Genomic DNA, 19,372 nt, shown 5'->3' on the forward strand with positions numbered 1-19,372 from the left:
CACTCAATGTCAAATTTTGTTTGACTTTCCTGTGAAGCTCCTAAAGATGTTATTACTATGTGAGTTTTATACAAGTGCAAGATGTTATTGTTCTAACCCTGATTTCATCTAAAGTATCTGAAATTAAATGCCTTTCCTGTTATTTAATGCTCTGAAGTAGGCCTGAATAATTTATTTGTACACGCATTCATGGTCATTCCACCTTCGTCAGCTAAAAGCTAATTTTTGTATCAGAGATAGTAGGAACTGCAGATGCTGGAGAATTATCCGTCTCCCCCTCTCTTCCTATTTATTTCAGAACCCTCTTTCCCTCCCCCATTTCTGAAGAAGCGTCTAGGCCCGAAACATCAGCTTTCCTGCTCTTCTGATGCTGCTTGGCCTGCTGTGTTCATCCAGCTCTACACCTTGTTATCTTAGCTAATTTTTGTACATTGCTTTTAAACTGGATAAACAAGTAAACATGCACTAAAGGAAGTGATCTACTTTTCTAAACATTATAATGCATAGTTATTTGCTGACAAATGTCAATCCAGATACTTTACAGCATCACTGTTGTGGCAATGACAGACATCAAGCCTGTGACCTGGTGCATTGTCACCTTGTTGTCATTTGTCAAATATATTCTCATAATATTTGAGGAGGTACCTTTTATGAATTCACAACAACTGTGCATAGATTGGCTGCCATATTTGCTACCTTGCAACAATTTCCTCATTGCTTCAAAAAAGTGCTTTATTGAATTCCAATTCAAAGTCAAAAAGTGATAAATTGAGCAAGGATAGCCATTTGGCCCTTCAAATCTGCACTTTCAATTAGATAACGGTTGATCTTCTACCTCAACACTACTTTTCCCACTTATCTCTTGATTGCTTTATCTATAAACCACTTTCAAAGAAGAACAAAGAACAATACAGCACAGTTACAGGCCTTTCGCTCTCCAAGCCCACAACAACACATTTTGGCCTTCCATATTAAAATGGTCTTCACTTACAGGATCAGAATCTCCCTATTCCTTTCCTATTCATGTATTTGTCCAGATGCTTCTTGAATGCTGCTATTGTGTGTGCTTCCACCTCTTCCTCCGGCAGCGTATTCCAGGCACTCATCACCCATTGTGTGAGAAATGTACCTCACACATCTCTTTTAAGCTTCCCCCCTCGCACCGTGAACCTGTGACCCTAGTAATTGACCCATTCATCCTGTGAAAAAGCCTCCCACTTTCCACTTCTGTCTATGCCATTCACAATCTTATAAACTTCTACCAGGTTGCCCCTCAACCTCAGCCAGGGGAAACATTCTTTTGGTATCTATCCTGTCAAAGCCATGAAGACTTTTATGTATTTTAATACGATTGCATATCATAATTTTATACTTCAAAGAATGTAGCCCTGGTTTATTCTTCTCCATCACATTTTCCTGTGAATTTGGATATTACTCAAAAAACAAGACAAAATGGTCAGAGACGGCACTTACTCTTTATTGACTTGAGAAGTTAGAGCACAGCAAATATTAATTGTAGCAATAGATTTTGCTTAGCTAGAAGGTCAAAAGGGTAAAACCCCTTTAGAGATTAAACTGCATCATTATGAAACAAAAGGAAAATAGGAAGATGATCCTAACGTTTTCCATTTGCATTAAAGTAACTCCAAACCCTTCACAACTGCAGTCTTGCTTTGAGCATGGTTATAAAAGTAAGTCGAAAATTATTAACGTTAAATGCTGGTGTTACTCAATATTTCTAAAGAGGGTTTTATCCTGAGTCTCACACACATTTGGTAATTGATTCTCAAAGGAAACTAAAATCCTCTAATTAATCATAGTTTTTTTTTATTTAAGATCATTTTGCTAGTTTAGTACATTGTTAGACTTCACCTTAATTATTAGTTGATTTAACATTGCAACAAAACCCATAAAAAGGAAAGTTCTGCACTGTGGCAGAAAATATATTATGATAACAATTAAAGGTTAAGATTGAATGATCTCCACATACAATGCCCCTGTATTCCAAGATTATTGATTTTATGCCTAATGGATAACATTAAAGTAGACAGCAATACACCCCAGAATTATCAGAAGCCTGCGATGAGCTTCCAGTTCATAAGGGCAGAAAGAACTATTGCACCAATGGGCTTGCATTGAACTTACTTATGTAAAACCATAATTTGGATTTGAAAATGATTTGAATACTGCAATAGTGCTGCTTAAAGTTTTGGTTCTCCTTATTATTGTACTGTATTATTGATGTCCTGTCTTTATAGTAAATTTCAATTGCGAACAAGAAGTCATTTCATGAGAAATTCACTTCTTGTGTTGCTGCTTATAAACATAGGATTACAATAACAACTGATTGTGTCATTGTATTACAAATGTATATTATTTGATAAATGGTTTTGATATATTTCAATTAGAGAAGGTGCTATATAAATGCAAGTACTAGAGCATTATTTATTTTTAGATGAAAATTAGGAATATTGTAGGTATTTAGGCCATTATCTACTCATTTTTACTTTTGTGAATAGGCTATGATATACATGGCATTTAACCTGTGACTTAAGGCCATATTTAAGTGATTTATGGAAGCCTCTCTATGTCACTGAGTACATTGCATCTGATCAGAATAAATGTGGAAATAATTTATTTTTAAACTGGATAAGTTGATTCTAGCAAACTGTTCATCCAGATTATAGCTGTATATGGCCCTCCATGCTGATTAAAATGAGATCTTCAGCCGACATCCTGGGAAAATTTCTGAATTTTATGTGCAATGTAATCCTGCATAAAAAAAAAGTTTTGGAATAACCATTCTTACTTTATTGAGGGATTTTTTTTGTTTGTTTCACAAATAGAAAAAGCCATGAAGATTTGTGATGAAAGTGGAAAATGGTTTCAACATCCAGAAAGTAATAGAACATGGACAAACTACACTCAGTGTAATGCACATACAAGGGAAAAACGAAAGGTATAAATGCTGATTAGAATTTTTCATGACACAACTAGAGAATACCATATCATCTGATGCTATTCCTAGCTAATAATCAGTTTGGAATTCTTGTTTCTCCCCAAAACAGACAGCAGTGAACTTATTGTACTTGGCTGTGATTGGACATGGATTGTCAGTGGCTTCATTACTGATTTCTCTTGCCATATTCTTTTATTTCAAGTAAGTATTGCACAGTTATTACCTCTGCAACTGAAGGAGAGTGGAGTTAACGTTTTTGTCCCTGTTTGCTAGTTTGTTTGCTTATAAAGAATATATCTTAAAAAGGAGATTGCAGTAAACTTGGTACACAGGTTATGACTCAAGGAAAAAGCGTTTAGCTTTTGGCAAAGGTACAGAACTGGATCCTGGGATTTTTGTTTTAAGAGCCCTTTAACATTGAGATAGGGTGAATTGATTTTTTTAAGAATGTGTGTTGTTTTACTTGTAATATTTAGAATGCTGTAGATTTCCTCAGCTGCTATTGTGGAATTGTCACAGCTGTCAAAATGTAAGCAGAGTTGGCAATGCTGCTTGTTATAGAGTCATACAGCACTTAAAAGTCGGATGTGGAATAGCTGGAAATCTTCTCAATGAAGATGGAAACTCTTCTTTTTTCAGCTTTGTTGTTTCAAAGCACCAGCCAGGTAGGGAAAGGTCTTAAAGAAGAGCTGCACAATTAATTTCAGTTATCAGAGTACAGCAGACATAAAAGTTCCACCGATTGCATTTTTCTTCCTGTTGCTGACAAAACGTGTATAACACAAATATTTATTGAGATTGGAATCAGAACACACAATAACACAGTACATAAAAGTGACAGAATCCATTTATGTCACCCAACGTGCTATAAATAGATAAATCACAGAGTCAGTTAGTGTAATACTCAGGCTATTCACATACAAGAAGCATAAAGTGTAGTAGCGCATGTTGTTCACCTATATTGCAGCTGTTTAAGTAGTAATCCTTTGTACAATGTTAATATAGAAGCCTTTCACTTAGTCTATGTACGTGTGAATTGAACATTAACAGTAACGGTATTTAATACCACTGCATTGCAAATGCTAATTTGTTCTTTCATGGTCTTACGGTATGGCTACATTAAGATTAGTGTGGACTCAGAAATATTGCTTAGGATGTGTGAGGAATCCGAATTGCTATTCTGTAAAGTGTAAGAAGTGCAACGTAGGAAGTTTAATTGTCGACTGCATGAAATGAGACATAAATTATTTTACATTGTAGCAGGCTTCCTGAAGCCTCCCCAACAAAAATGTCAATGACAAGACTGCCCCTGCCATTTAACAGCTGGAGGGAAATTAGTGTATTCAAGAAAAGACGTACCTCCATATGTGGAGGAAGCCCCTTTTTTAAGAGCTGGCCATCTATTAAAAAGTGTGTGGCTCTATGGTGCCAGGATAGGGACAGCGAATAATGGCCATTACCTAGTAGAGATCTTTGCTGATGCCAGATGGGGAGCTAGGTTGAGGGATTTTCAGTGAGACCAAGCCAGGAGGCCATGGCATGGAAGCAAGTGGGAAGGGTGCACTGTGCACACATCATGTAGAGAAGGAAAACCAAAGGGTGGAGTGTAGGCATTGCAGTCATCCTGTGATAGATCCGATACGGTTAGGGTGATGATCCAAGGAGAGGGTCTAACTTGATTCTGGCCTCCACCTACCTTAGGAAAATCTTGCGATGAGGCGGGAAGAAACTTTGAAATGCTCATTAAGTGGCCACCCAAGGGCCTCCAACAGCCTAAGGATAAAGGGATACCCACAATGAGAAAATATGTTAACTTGTCGTGGTGCCAGTGACAGACAGATAGACTTTAAGCCCAACTCTATGCTTGTTTCTCACTTGCCAGTCTGCCCCTGCTACATATTAATTTCTCCTCTGTGTTACAGTTAGACCGCCGGAGGAAGTGAGGATGTAAATGAAAATGCAAAATATCTGGCTGAGTTGGCATTAAAGAATAAGCACTGATGAATGCTGAAGCTTTGCACTTGTCACTAATTTTTAAAAAGTTGGGAAAATATGATAAGCCAAGCCCTACTTCTGATTTGTTTTATTAATCTTGTCTCAATGAAGGGTCAGAGGTCATTATTCAGTCCCACTGAAGTAATGGTTTTATTTATCTTAGATTTATCCGGGGACATCATTTCCTTAACTAGATTTTCAGAGGAAGCGTAGCAGAAAATCATTTGTAAAATTCTGACAGTCAGTTATGAAACTAATTTGTTTTCTACGATATGCTGAGTAGAAATAAAACAAATGTTTTCAGATGATGACTTAGATCCAATTGTGGTCCATAACGTTGAATTGAAGAAGCTCACAGCATCATAATTATTTGCATTCATACAAGCCTGTTCTGTATTGCAGATTCTGCTATTGCAAGTAGTCAATTCAGCAAATGTTTACTCTGTTCCTAAGTGACCTTATAATAGCATCAAATATGCATAACCATCTATTAGATGAGATTCATTAATTTGGCAAATAGGGTGTGACTTAAAGTTGTTTTTGCACTTAATTCAACTTCAGTCTTTAAAACGTGTTTTATACATAATTCACAAAATGCCACAGTGATTACTGTTGGGCTAGGTGGGCTAGAACAGTCAGAAACAGATGAAGAGATGAGTACAGAGATTTTGAATTTAGTGCAAGGGCAAGGAGCTAAACAAAAAATTGAAGCGTGAGGAGTAATAGGATCCTTTATTTTGTGCAGAACAGGAGATGAGTTGGTTATGGATGTTGAAGTCAAGGCTGAAGGGAGCAGAACATGGATGAATGTTTTGGCAGCATTGGGATGAGTTTAAGCCAGAGGAAAGAGTTATAATGGAATTAGCAATATTTTACCTCAGTGAGGGATAGAATATAGTGTACGACCTTCATCTCAAGGTAAAAGCCAACACTGAGCTTGTTCGCTAATTGATTCAACATGAACAAACAACTGCACCAGGGAATGTATTCAAAAGTTAGGATTTGGTGTTCTTAGTGGCATTGACAATAGCAGTTTGGTCTTTTTGATGTTAAAACAAACTTAGGCAGAAATACATCTGCATTGCAAGATATATGTCAGCTCTGTTAGCCTGAGTTGTTATGAACAAATTAGCATTGAAGAACAAAGACATTGTTTGACATGAGTGCTTTATGACCCAGGAAAGCAACTTATTTTCTTCTGTTCTTCTCTTATAGGAGTTTAAGTTGCCAGAGGATAACACTTCATAAAAATCTATTCTTCTCGTTTGTTTGTAATTCCATCATCACCATCATCTGGCTAACTGCTGTTGCAAATAATCAGAAACTTGTTGAAAGTAATCCAGTGAGTATTTGTTCAATTCCTGTGGTGAACTACAGAATGAATTTAATACCTGGGTGAAGGGGACACCTGAAAAGTGCTTTGAGTGTATTCAATTCCTTAAGCTTTTCCATGAGGCATTAGAGTCTAAGGGGAAGATTACAGGGTTGATTTTGATGAGATAGATGCCATTTAGTAGCTACTAGATGCTCCAGTCTTCATGGCTGCACCATATTTCTGTACTGCTACATCTGGATAGGAAGCTTTCTTTGGCGTATCTGTAAAAATTTGTAAGCCATTGAAGAGATGCGTAATTTCCTTAGCCTTCTTAGTCTGTTCCTAAGTGACCTTATAATAGCATCAAATGTGCAGAACCATCTATTAGATGAGATTCATTAATTTGGCAGATAGGGTGTGACTTAAATTTGTTTTTGCACTTAATTCAACTTCTGTCTTTAAAATGTGTTTTATACATAATTCAAAAAGTGCCACAGTGATAAAAAAAAACAAGCTGTAGCATTGATGTGGATGGACCAGCATAGATGGTTGATGATATTTACTTTTCGGAACTTAAAACTCTCAACCACCTCCACCTCAGAACCATTGATACAGACAAGGGTATATCCTCCACTTCATTTCCTGAAGTCAGGTTTTGAAATTATAACCTCTGGTTATGGACCCACTCATCAGAATGAATGCTATTTTTTTCAAATTTAGTTTTATTAAAATCTGTCATCATCTTAAACATCTCTATAATATCTCCTGTTAACATTTTTTCTATTTCAATTCACAATCTCTTCTCATATTTGAAGTTCTGAATTGATAATAACATTCTTGCAAGCATCATTGGTACTCTTTCTGAGGTATTCCCATCTTTTCTGAAGCGTGGAGCCCAGAACGGTCCACAGTACTCCAGCTGAGGCTTAACCAATGAATAATAAAGCTCTCCCTGAATGTCCTTTTGCTTTGCTGCATGATTCAGCCACTCAGCGTGATTTGTTGCTTTCAGATCAGAACAAAATGATCATCTCTGCAAGAATATCAAACTCAGTAAACATTTACTTAGGAAGAGAGCATTTTCTCTCAAAGGAACCATATTTGCCATTAAGGTCAAGATCAGTGTTCATCATTTTGCTAAGAGCAGCTGCTGATAAAAGTTCTTTGAACAATTGCTGATCAACTCAATACAAATAAATAATGGTTTTTGTACTGTAGTTTAAAAGCAATTGCCTAGATATTGCGGAGCAAGTGATCATTGAATGGGCCATTAATATTTGTTTTTATCTCTGTCACTTGCAGTCAATTTTTAATCCGAGATAAAGGAGTGAATTCATTCGCTACTCATTGCTTTTCATGACAGATTATGTTTACTCCACTGGATCAAAAACTCTTATTAATATCTAGCCTCTTTTGTAGGTCATCCATCTGAAACAACATTCAAACAGATTTTTAGATAGCTGAAGTATTTTTAGCCGTGATATGAAAATTATTGTGATCTTTTTACTCAGTTTATTAGTAATTATTCGCAGAACTCTTTTTCAAATCATTTTCTGCTCTTCACTTGATAATGACTATTGATCTTAATATTTCTGATATATGACTTCTTTCTGAGAAAATAACACTCTTCCTAAATAAATGTTTACTGAGATTTAAGTACTCTTAGTGATTTTTGTCTTGTTGTTGCAATTTGAAATTGGCCATTTCAAGTTTAACATACCTGACTACAAATTGCACCATGTTGAACAATGGAATATTAAAGCATAATTACACGCCATTCAGCCTATCATATCAATATCAACTCTCAAAATAATTCCCCAATTGGTCCCACTCCCTCACTTTCCCAATTGCCCTGCAAGCTTTTCCTTTTAAAGGACAGTTGGTGGCTGAGGGGTGAACTTATAGAGGTTTATAAAATCATGAAGGGCGTTGATAGGATGAATAGACAAGGTCTTTCCACAGGGTAGGGGAATCCAAAACTAGACGGCATAGGTTTAAGGTAAGAGGGGAAAGATTTAAAAGGGACCTAAGGGACAACTTTTTCACACGGAGGATGGTGTGTGTACGGAATGAGCTGCCAGAGGAAGTGGTGGAGGCTGGTACAATTACAACATTTAAAAGGCATCTGGATGTATGTATGTATAAGAATGCTTTAGAGGGATATGGGAGAAATGCTGGCAAATGTGACCAGATTAATTTAAGATACCTGGTTGGCATGGACGAGTTGGACCAAAGGGTCTGTTTGCACGCTGTATGTCTTTACGATTCTGTGAGATTTACTCTGATTGCCGTTGATCAAGTGACTTATTTCCCAGTCTGAGTGACAAGCAGCCTGCATGGTAACAGGCCTTCTTGCATCTGGGTTAATGACAATTGTCGTGGGATGAGGCCCTTATGTGATCACTAATTGGCTACTAATCACCCTAATTGGTGGTGGAGTGGAAAAACCAACCTGGAGGTTTGCCTGCCTGGATTTTAATTCTGGTGGAAACAAAGTGGCGTCCAATATGACCCATCCACCTAATTAACTATCTCCAAGCTCACAACTAGTGACAGCAAAAGATTCTGCCAAGCAACAGGAAGACAAATTCAAAACAAATCAAAAACTGACTAATAGTAATGGAAAATCTTGATGAAAAAAATGCATTTGTAATGTTACTTTATGAACAGTATTCCCTTTCCCAAAAGTAATCCAGGTCCATATGCAAAGTGTTGTTGTGCATTGGCAGAATTAACTTCATGAGAATGTGAATTCATATTTACTATTTAAAATAATCGTGGACTAATAAAGTTATTTGATCTTCTAATCCTATGGGTACAACTTTACTATCCCTGGAGGTGTCATAGAGTCATCATGATGTACAGGATGGAAACAGACACTTCAGTTTACCTCATCCATGCCAACTAGATGTCCTAAATTAATCTAGTCCCATTTGCCAGCATTTGGCCCATATCCCTCTAAATATTTCCTGTTCATGTACCCATTCAGATGACTTTTAAATGTTGTAATTGTACCAGCCTTCACCAATTCCTCAGCTCATTCCATACCTGCACCACCCTCCATGTGAAAAAGTTGCCTCTTAGGTCTTTTTTAAATCTTTCCTCTCTCACCTTAATCCTATGCCCTCTTGTTTTGGACTCCCCTACCCCTGGAGAAAAGACCTCTGCTATTCATCCTATCCATGCCCCTCATGATTACCCAATTACCCAATTGGAGGCAGGAGGTGGGGGGAGGGGGGGAGTACCTTTGAAAGACAAACCCGATTCCATTGCATACAATCCCCTTAACCCCCTTCTCCCCACAATGCCCACCCAATAAGAAGGGTATAAGAAGTACTTACCTTGTTGTTGGATCCCCTGAGAAAATAAGCTCAGACTGGCAAACTTTATGACCCTGATGTCGCAGGCTCTGATCAGGTGGCTAGTGTTGTCACTTAATCAAAGGCAATCAGAGTAAATCTTACAGAATCGTAGGGATGTACAGCATGGAAACAGACCCTTTGGTTCAACTCATCCGTATTGCAAGTGTTGAGGCTTGTGACAAATCGAGAAACCTATCACTGCTGACCACAAGGTGGAGGGGAAGGCAGGAAAGTAGGGGGGTGGTGTGGGGAAGGCATATTAGTCCCTACTGAGTAACCTTGCCACTCCTTTAGATGAGGGAATAGATCAGGGCCCAGGTCTTGGGCAGTTCAATGTGTGTGGACAATTGTGCTTAGTTTACAATGCTGGGCTGAGGCTTGGGCCAGATACAGCAACAAGACCCTGTTCCTGGCTCTGATGCTCATCCCCACAATTAGACAAAATAAAGGGAAAATTCCACTGGATGTTATTTGTAATTGTTTAAATGTAATGTGCTTTTTTTTATTGTACAAAATAAGCTAATCATTATACTGTGTGTAATTCTGGCAAAAGCTTCTTTGAAATCAGCCCAAGCTATATTTGTAAAATGCAATTACCTTGTACTATGTTTCCATTTTTTTCTATCATCTATGATTAATTTTTTTTCAATTGAATCTTGAATTGCTCCAATGTGTTAGCATACTGCAAGGAATGCAGCGAAAAAAACGGGATAGCTTGGCCTATTGTTTGTTCAGGCTGTCCTCTTCATTTAATTGAATGCTCAGTTAATTACATAACATTTTCCAGTTTTGGCTCAGTGTAATTAACTATGACCCACTGTATTATGTTAGTTAATAGTAAAGCAAGAATTATTGCTTGAATAGCGCTGACAGGTTTTATACCTAGCACCTTCTGCTGAATTAAATGGCCCTTTGTTAGCTTGTTCGATATTTAGCGCTGGAGTAAAATCTGACGTTGGTTCTCAAAGTTCTTATAATTTCAGATACAGCTTTTGTGCACTGAAGTGCCCCTACACAGTCTCAGTGCAAGTTTTATCCTTGTTCTTCACAGGTCAGCTGTAAAGTGTCACAGTTCATTCATCTGTACTTAATGGGCTGCAATTACTTCTGGATGTTGTGTGAAGGTATTTACCTTCATACATTGATTGTCGTTGCCGTCTTTTCTGAGAAGCAACACTTGCTCTGGTATTACCTTCTTGGATGGGGTATGTATTTTCCAAACCGCAGTTTGGTCGTGACAATGTAGATCGTTTATTATATCAAATGCAGCATGAGCTTATGTATTTGTTTGAGTTGCAGGAGTATTTGCGGAATGATTTGTGAATGTTGATTTGAGTACTAATAGTATTAAGAAAAATCCTGGCATTCTGAAAATGAATATTAACATTAGATATAGGTTCACTGATTGCTAGTAATGAAAAGATCGTGAAGCAACAGTGAAAGTTATTAGCATATGGAAGTGTTACTTCAAAACACTCTTTTTTCTGGAAGAGCTCTCAAGGGAGGGAGATTATTGCAGAGAAGAATGAATGATGTAAGGCTTAAACTGTCATTCTTACAACATTAGAGAGTGATTACTTGACTTGTCAGTTCATGTTTCCATTATTTTATGAACCACCTCAGTCATTTCAAGTGTTTGGATAAAGCTAGCAACTAGCCACAGCCAGGAAAATTTTCACCCTGGGTGAATCTCGATTGGCACAGGCCCCTTTGGCAGAAAGCCTGGTCTGTTTTGTAGGCTGGGACTCAGTAGCCAGCAATGGTATCTCAGTGGAACCCTTTATCATTAAACTGGCACAATATTTGACAGCAGACTCAGGCCCCATGCTGGCAAAATGTTGGTTCCTGGGAGTAATTGACCTTGAGTTGGGAGGTTTGCGCGGTGGTAACAGGATGACTGGAAGGGGAGGGGATGTGCAGATGGATCACAGAGTAGCAGTGTGGGGTGATCCTGGAGGGGCCCACCTGATGACCAGTGAGAAAGAGCTGCCCACCCTAAGGCTGCTGTCACCTGATAGTGAGCATACAATCTGCCTAACATTCTCCTAAAATGACGAACAGTGTCCAGTGTACATTCACAGGATCTGGATTTTGATGTTAAAGGGGCCTACTGCCTAACATAAGCTACGGTTGGAGCTGGTATTTCATCCATGCAACAATACTGGTGGACGATTGCTGAAGATAAAGCAGTGAATGGAATATGACAATACCTCATTACCAGCCATTTCTTGGCCAATTTTCATTGGTCTATGATAGACATAAATTCATTTAGTGTGCGTTAAAACTAGTTGCCACAATGCTGGAGTTTTTGTCAGCTGTAACTGGAATCAAAGGTGACTGAAAACCTAAGGAACAACCCAGCAAAGCCTATTTAAGCAGGCAGCATAACAAAATGTTCACTTTTCTTATTGCTGTCCGTACCACATTCAAGGAAATAGGCCATGAGCTGTTCCTATGGAAACACTGTCATTGTATCCAATGGCATTTCTGAAGGTTAATGAGTTGGACAGGGCTCTATTAACTTTACATTAGGCATAGGAAACAGAAGTCTGCCAACTACAACTTGCGCGGAACAGAATTAGCGAAAACAACCTGCATTACAGCCAAACATTGACAATGTGAGAAACAAAATTACCGTAATTAATGTTCTATTTTACAGGATTCCCTCTTATTCCAGCCACGATACATGCAGTAGCCAGAAGCTTATATTACAATGATAAGTAAGTGATTCATTTGTGTGTATCTTTCTTTTTCTCAATAATACAGTTAAATTTCCAGAAAAATTATCATTCTTCATTTTTATTTAAAATAGCAGACTATTTACTCTTTAAATGTTGTCTCTTGTGCAGTTGCTGGATTAGTTCAGAAACACATTTGGTGTATATAATTCATGGCCCTATTTGTGCTGCCTTACTGGTGAGTTTAAATGACATTTTATTTAAATAGCATTTTATTTTAATAAGTTCAACAAAAAAAAGTGCTTGTCTATCATATGCATTAAGAGATTGTTAATTTACCAATCAAATGAGAGAACAAGGTTGCAGCAGAACACGAAATGACTGATAATTACTTTTGTTCCTGTAGGTGAACTTGTTTTTCTTGCTGAACATTGTCCGTGTCCTTATAACAAAATTAAAAGTCACACACAGGACAGAGTCAAACCTTTACATGAAGGCGGTCAGGGCTACTCTGATATTAGTTCCACTGCTTGGGATCCAGTTTGTGCTGGTTCCGTGGAAGCCAGAAGGGCGAATAGCTGAAGAAATCTACGAGTTTGTAATGCATATTTTCATGCATTATCAGGTAATATTCATTGTTAACCTGTAATTTGTGTGATGCATGGTCAGATTAAGAAATGAAGGCATTTCCAATGAAACAATTCAACTGTTTGCGAAACATCATCAATATACTTTTTCCCCTTTAATATTACCTTTTATAGAGGTTGGAAAGTTTCCTTTTTGAGTGCAATATCTTCATTTACAGCAGAAAGATAAAGCACTTGTCAATGCCTAAATGGGAAAGAATGAACAAACTCTGCTATCAATTGTCAATATTTTTGTCAAGTTAAAATAATGTTAAAATACACTCTCCACATAGAAGTGAGGGGAAATAAAAATGTTGGTAATTTTATATTGTGCTAGAATATTGACATGCTCCTCAAACATTTACCACCTAATTGAATGGCACAACTGGTTTCCATTAAGCATCAAGCTGTATATATGTTCATGTGAACATTTTAGACTGGTTCTGGCAGAATTTCAATTCAGACTGTTATGGACCAAACTAAACCTCCTCAAAATATGTTAAGGAGATAGCCTTGACCCTAACATGTTCTTGTTTTAAAGCCAAGTGGCCAGCATTCTGGATGCAATTTGATTGGTCAAACTACCAGGGTTTGAAGCAAAACATACTTTATTCCTACACAATAGTTAAAATACAGACAAAAGAAAGAAGGATTAGAATAACTTAACTCTCTTGGAAAACTTAACAGAATGATAGATTATGTAACTGCTAAACAGCAACTGTTCCAATATAGTAACAACTCATAACCACATCTTTGGCAAAGGCAAATTCAGTAAAATAGATTGCCTCGCATGCAATTCTCCACTCCCCAGGAGGAAAGAATATCAAGAGAAAAGCTCTGAGAGAGAGAGAAAGAAAGAAGTCCAGCTTTTAGCTGTAGCGAGGAGAGAGAGATGTGGCAGCTTTCACAACCCCAACAACTGCTGAAAGCTAAACTAAAGTCCTGGTTCTGTGGGAGCTTGACCCCATCCATTCAGGTCACTTCCATTGTTCCAACTTTTAACAACAAAGCCTCACAAGCTGTTTGCTTTGTTTGCTTAATGCAGACTGTTCGTTGCCTCCATCTCAACCTCTCTTCATAAAAAAAGACAAAAACCTATAGTGTCGTTACAAGGTATAGTTTGCTGTAATTTGAAACTTGCAACTCCCATAAGCAAATAATGCTCCACTTGATGCAGCTGAGCACAATTTTAAAAGGCCTTGCTCTGTGAAGCATCTTTTTCTGATTGAGTAAAATGTTAACATATAATTTTGTATTTGTTTTCTGGAATCTATTAATGGTAGCAATAATTTGTATCCTGTCATATTTCAGATCTATCAGATATTGCTAATTACAAGTGTCAGTTATTCATTCCATTCAATCAAGAAATGTTACTTACAGACAGACAGTTCCATGTACATCCACCATCCCATTACACATTTAACTGGCCATTCAATTCTTGTGTGATTAGACAGTCACTGCCCTCTATTTTTTTCATCCTGTGTAACGCCTCACTTTATGACTGCTGGCATCCAATCTATCTGCTGACCAGTAAAGGCTAAGCATGGCTGACATCAGTTAACAACATTCAAACAATGCAAATGCAGAGAAGTCCTTTAAAGGGTGTGTTTCCCTCATTTACATCTGCTTTCCATGCAACTGTCAAGATATTGGCAGACCTATCCTGTGGCACTGGGCCAAGATGTCGAGTGGAACATGTGCCTGGTGACAGAGATGTAATGAGGATATCCTCAAACGCATTTCCACCTGACAAACTTGCTGCAGGTCTGCCAAAATTGAGGCCATTTAAGTCTATTATGTGACCTATTCTTGACCACTTCTGCTTCCATCAGCATTTTACCCAGAGGGGCTGCCATTGCATGTGGATACTGTCATCTTCACCCTGGGAATGGATTCCTGGGAAAAGCTCCTGGTCTGTGGCTGTCAACTTTTTGGAACAGAAACAGCTTTATTTTCAGCAGAAAGCACTTAGAATTAGTGCAGCACTAGCTGTTGAACATGGATCCTTCACTATGTCATTGTCGCAGACTCTTTTTGCTGGTTTATGTAAAATTGGTATCCTCAGGTGGAGAAAAAGCACAATGTAATTTTTAATGTACAACAGTGGCCTTTCTATGGCTTGCACTTGGCTTCTGCAGATGAGCTCCACAACAATTATGACTACCTACACTGAAAGACGCCCTATACTCTTCACTGCCCTCACCTCCCCCATTCCCAATTTTTAGGCCTTGTCTTCCTGACTCCAACATCATAAGTAAAAGAACTTAAGTTGCCTTTGAGGGAATCTTGGCTTGGAGACTCTCGCTTCCTCCTGAAATCTCAGCAGCCAGTGGCAGCTACCCTGAGACCCACTACACACATGTGTGAGCTTGGATGCTACTCTTGGTTTGGTAGTGGGATCATTTACCTTTGATAAAACTCTGGCTTATATTCAACTTATTATATTGTCTTTCTGTTTTAGGGCCTATTGGTGGCAACTATATTCTGCTTCTTCAATGGAGAGGTAATGGTACTTTTCATGTTCTAATGCTGTTAGATGTTATAGTCCATCAGAAAACATTTAAAGGAATATAATTGAGGAAAGGCATTGAGCTGATCAGGTCCCTTCTTTTCACGGATTCTGTGTATTTGTTTCACTATAACTAGTGTATCCAACCAACCAATTTGCACTTGTGAAGAATGTTTCTCCAAAGACTAAGCTCATCTGACAAAAACATTTCTTAAAATATACTTCAGAAGGAAAGGATTGTCCATGGCATTATCAATCTAGTGAAAAATTTGGATTGTTCAATAGTAATGGAGCAATTTCTATAGGAACACTAGTTGTAGTTTTTCATGATGCACTTGTTCTAACCATTTATATACTCTCTTTTTTATAAAGAAGAAGTAACATAAAAGATAGAATACTGTGGATGCTGGAAATCTGAAACAAACACAGAAAATGCCAGAGAAACTCAGCAGGTCTGGAAGCATCTGTGGAGAGGTAAAAAGCATTAATGTTTCAAGTCCGATATGACTCTTTTTCACAAGAATCATATTGGACTCGAAGTGTTAACTCTGCTGCCCTTTCCACAGATGTTGCAAGAAAAAAAACAAGTTTGCTTTGAATTCCCATTTTAACCCTGAAGTTTGTACTATGACAGAGTATGACATTCAGTTTAGGATGTCAATTTTCACCGTTACATTAAAACAAAGTAAAGACTCGACAGTTGTTATGGAGTTCAAAGTGCAATGCCTCATGGTGTAATGACTTCTTAATATTGGAGGACCACTCGAAATTATATTGATGGCTGCAGCAGTGAACTGAACTGCATTTGAACTGATCTATTCCAAACTGAAATAAATAGAACTACCAATTCCTATTTATTCTGTAAAGATTGAGATGAGATATCATAGCAAAGGTTCATGTCTAAGAGAAATGATGTGGAAATTTTGCTTTTCTTCTGACAGGTTCAAACTATTTTAAGACGTCACTGGATGCAGTACAACATTCAGTTTGGAAACAGCCTGACCCACTCAGAGGGCCTGCGTTCTACCTCTTGCACTGGAACTTCAATTACAGAAGTACATGGAGGTCTGTATAATCATGAATCCAATGGTGAATATGTAAACGGCAAAACTTGCCATGACATTGAAATCATTGGTCTGGAAACAGGAGACATATGCACCTAAAGATCAACTGCAAACACGCTTGGTATTTGAAGATTTCAATGACAGTGAGCATCTTCCTTTCACTTCAATGTAAGAATTCAGCTGAGTCCACGCTGAAAGTTATTTTCACCATCAAAATGCTACTCTATTACTTCTCAATTGGTTATTTCATATGAGATGAAGTGAAGGACCTGACAGATATATCCATGACCTGCGGGAATTTAGCTGAGACTGCACTCAAAGTTATTTTCATCATCGATATGCTTCTCTGTTGATTCCCAAATGCTTATTTCCTGTGAGATGAGTGAAGGACATGATGGATACATACATAGCCTGTGACACAGCTGGAAGAAAGTATCCTGTACTGAAACAAGAGACTTCGAAATACTCTTGCGTTTCTGGTCTTCTGACCAATGTCTCACAAACTGTCTGCCTGTGAAGGTCGGTGCAGTAGTAGATTATAATTCCCCAGGAAGGTGGTCTTTGTCAGGTTGATATGCTAATATCCTGGTTACTGTAGAATCACTCTCTTGTGCCACTGTTGATATACACCTTACCAATTCAAATCTCTGTGTGTGGTGTAACTTTCATTGATGTAGAGAAAAAATCTTAACATTCCCTCAGGGTTTAAGTTCACTGCCCTAATGATATACTAGTTTTACGTTTTCTACATTTTATATAAAGCAGGCTCTTATAATTATTACACAAAAAAGCTACATAACTATCTTGCAGTATTGAATTTTTGAATGTCATGATGCTGGAAAATAAAATAGTACTCAATTGTAACTTTGTTTACTTTGTAAATACAATGTGTGAAGTGTTGGCATATTTATTGCTTACGTAATAAATATAATAGCAATGTGAAAAGTATTCTCTTCATTAGCTGAAAAGCGCTTTGAAACATTGGCGGTCATGAAAAGCTGTATATGAATGCAAGTCTTTCTTTTACTTTTTGTTGTTTTCTGATCATGATGTAATATTATATTTTTGATTTGTTTAATGTGTGATGATATTAACCATCAAAAGTTGACCTAACTTCTGCGTTATATGTGTAATTCTTCTCTGTAATTCAACATGATGTGGAAAAAGGAATTGAATACCTGATTTCCCTACAGTTATTGGAATGGAGGTGAAAGAAAGAAAAAGATAGTCTCTTAGTTTCTTTAGAGAAAAGTGGGCATGGAATTTATTGAAGGCTGGCGGCTATTATTAAACACCTCTCAATACACATGTTCGACTATTCCCATTTAAAACTCCTCTGGGTGGGCAATAAATGTAACCTAGCAAGTGATGCCCACATCTTGTGAATTAATTAAAACAAACTTGGATCTTTATAGTTTTTTGAGTCAATTCTATAATTTGTAAAGGTAAAGTGACAGTACAGTAAACAATATTGGAATCTGTTCATCACTTACACAATGTTACAATGCAGAAGTAGTTTCCTTGGTCCATTCAATCTCTGCGTTTTTTTTTCCTGCACATCTTGTTTAATCTCACTCAATTGCTCAGTGCCCCACAAGTATTCTTCTCTTTTCGAGGAATTATCCAAAGGATTCATTAACTCTTCCATTGCTTGCGCCAGTGTCCTAACTCTCTGAATGTCATGATTTTTATAATTTCTCCTAATCAGAATTTACTCCAAGAAACAAAACAATTTTTTGAATGGGAAACCATTCAAACCAGCCAAACGTTTGACTTTATAAGAAACCTATTTCAACAGCAAAGGGTAATTTTATAATGAAAGAGGAGATTTAAACTTTTTTGTGTTTATCATAAATGGGCAACTTAATATTTTTAATGTAAAATTAAAATAAATAATCTAGTTCTTTTTTAACGTGACATGGACAGTAATTTAATCTGTTTGATTGTTGTCATAAACATGTTTTCAGTACACTTTCAATGTTAAAAGTTGCACAGTCGTCCTAAATTGTATACAATCTGATAGAGTAAATCACATATAATGTAGGGATTAACTGTTTTTTGTGTGTTTGAAATTTAAAGGGTTATACAAGAAATATCACATTTTTTTATAACATTCATTAAATTAAAAAAGCTGTAAGTTTTGTTTCTGAAAGTTTTAAAGATACAGCTTTCAACCAAACTACAGGGGATCTACTCTCCTCTTGCATACCATCTGCTCTATGAATGCCAGAGCTTATTCATATTGTTGTTGTGGTTTTCATGTCTATTATTGTCTTTGTTGAAATGGTCATGGCCAAATTGCCAAGTGTTTTATTTTCTCAATGAGAGAATCATTTACTGAATTTGAGTGATTATGATTGCAAGGTGACAGTTAAGACTTAATGAATGAGCATTCTTATGCATCAGGAGCATAAGAAACTATTGAACGTCCTTTTGTGTTAAAACGTTATAATAGGCCCATTTTTCTGCAGGATGGTATGACCATAACAGTTTAAGATAATTACACAAGTTTATAAATATTTGAAAAAATGAAAATAAAAATTATTCAAAAGTTATTTCTGATGTACGTCTTATTTGTTTTTTCAAAGTGATACATAAGTATCAAACTATACGATGAATATCAAGTTTTATAACAAATGTCGCAGGTTTTTTTTATTTTTAGATTATGCACTTCACTGCAGTGAACAATAATGGCAGTGTTTTCTGTCAGTACATATCAAGGGAAAATAATTCTTGTGATTTTCTGTGACAGAGCCATTTATAATGGGATCTTCAACCTGGTCTTATCAATGGCATAATTAAGATGTTCTTAGCCAAAAAATAAACTCAAACAAAAGCAAAATACTGCTGATCCTGGAAGTCTG

The 19,372-nt window shown here is 37.1% G+C and overlaps 1 protein-coding gene across 3 annotated transcripts in view; it reads left to right on the top strand.

Moving 5' to 3' along the window:
- calcrla (calcitonin receptor-like a) overlaps nucleotides 1-19,063 on the top strand; it is a 76,004-nt gene extending 56,941 nt beyond the window's left edge. For all 3 annotated transcript variants that reach the window (XM_048599407.1, XM_048599408.1, XM_020531228.2), the window contains 9 exons: nucleotides 2,847-2,959; nucleotides 3,069-3,160; nucleotides 6,170-6,296; nucleotides 10,683-10,836; nucleotides 12,291-12,351; nucleotides 12,481-12,547; nucleotides 12,716-12,934; nucleotides 15,397-15,438; nucleotides 16,386-19,063. In XM_048599407.1, coding sequence (XP_048455364.1) covers nucleotides 2,847-2,959; nucleotides 3,069-3,160; nucleotides 6,170-6,296; nucleotides 10,683-10,836; nucleotides 12,291-12,351; nucleotides 12,481-12,547; nucleotides 12,716-12,934; nucleotides 15,397-15,438; nucleotides 16,386-16,607 — 1,097 coding nt within the window. In that variant the 3' untranslated portion in view covers nucleotides 16,608-19,063. The remainder of the gene's footprint in view (nucleotides 1-2,846; nucleotides 2,960-3,068; nucleotides 3,161-6,169; nucleotides 6,297-10,682; nucleotides 10,837-12,290; nucleotides 12,352-12,480; nucleotides 12,548-12,715; nucleotides 12,935-15,396; nucleotides 15,439-16,385) is intronic.
- Nucleotides 19,064-19,372: the final 309 nt, after the last annotated feature.

The sequence above is a fragment of the Rhincodon typus genome, chromosome 7, assembly GCF_021869965.1.
Source record: "Rhincodon typus isolate 14 chromosome 7, sRhiTyp1.1, whole genome shotgun sequence".
Classification (NCBI taxonomy): domain Eukaryota; kingdom Metazoa; phylum Chordata; class Chondrichthyes; order Orectolobiformes; family Rhincodontidae; genus Rhincodon; species Rhincodon typus.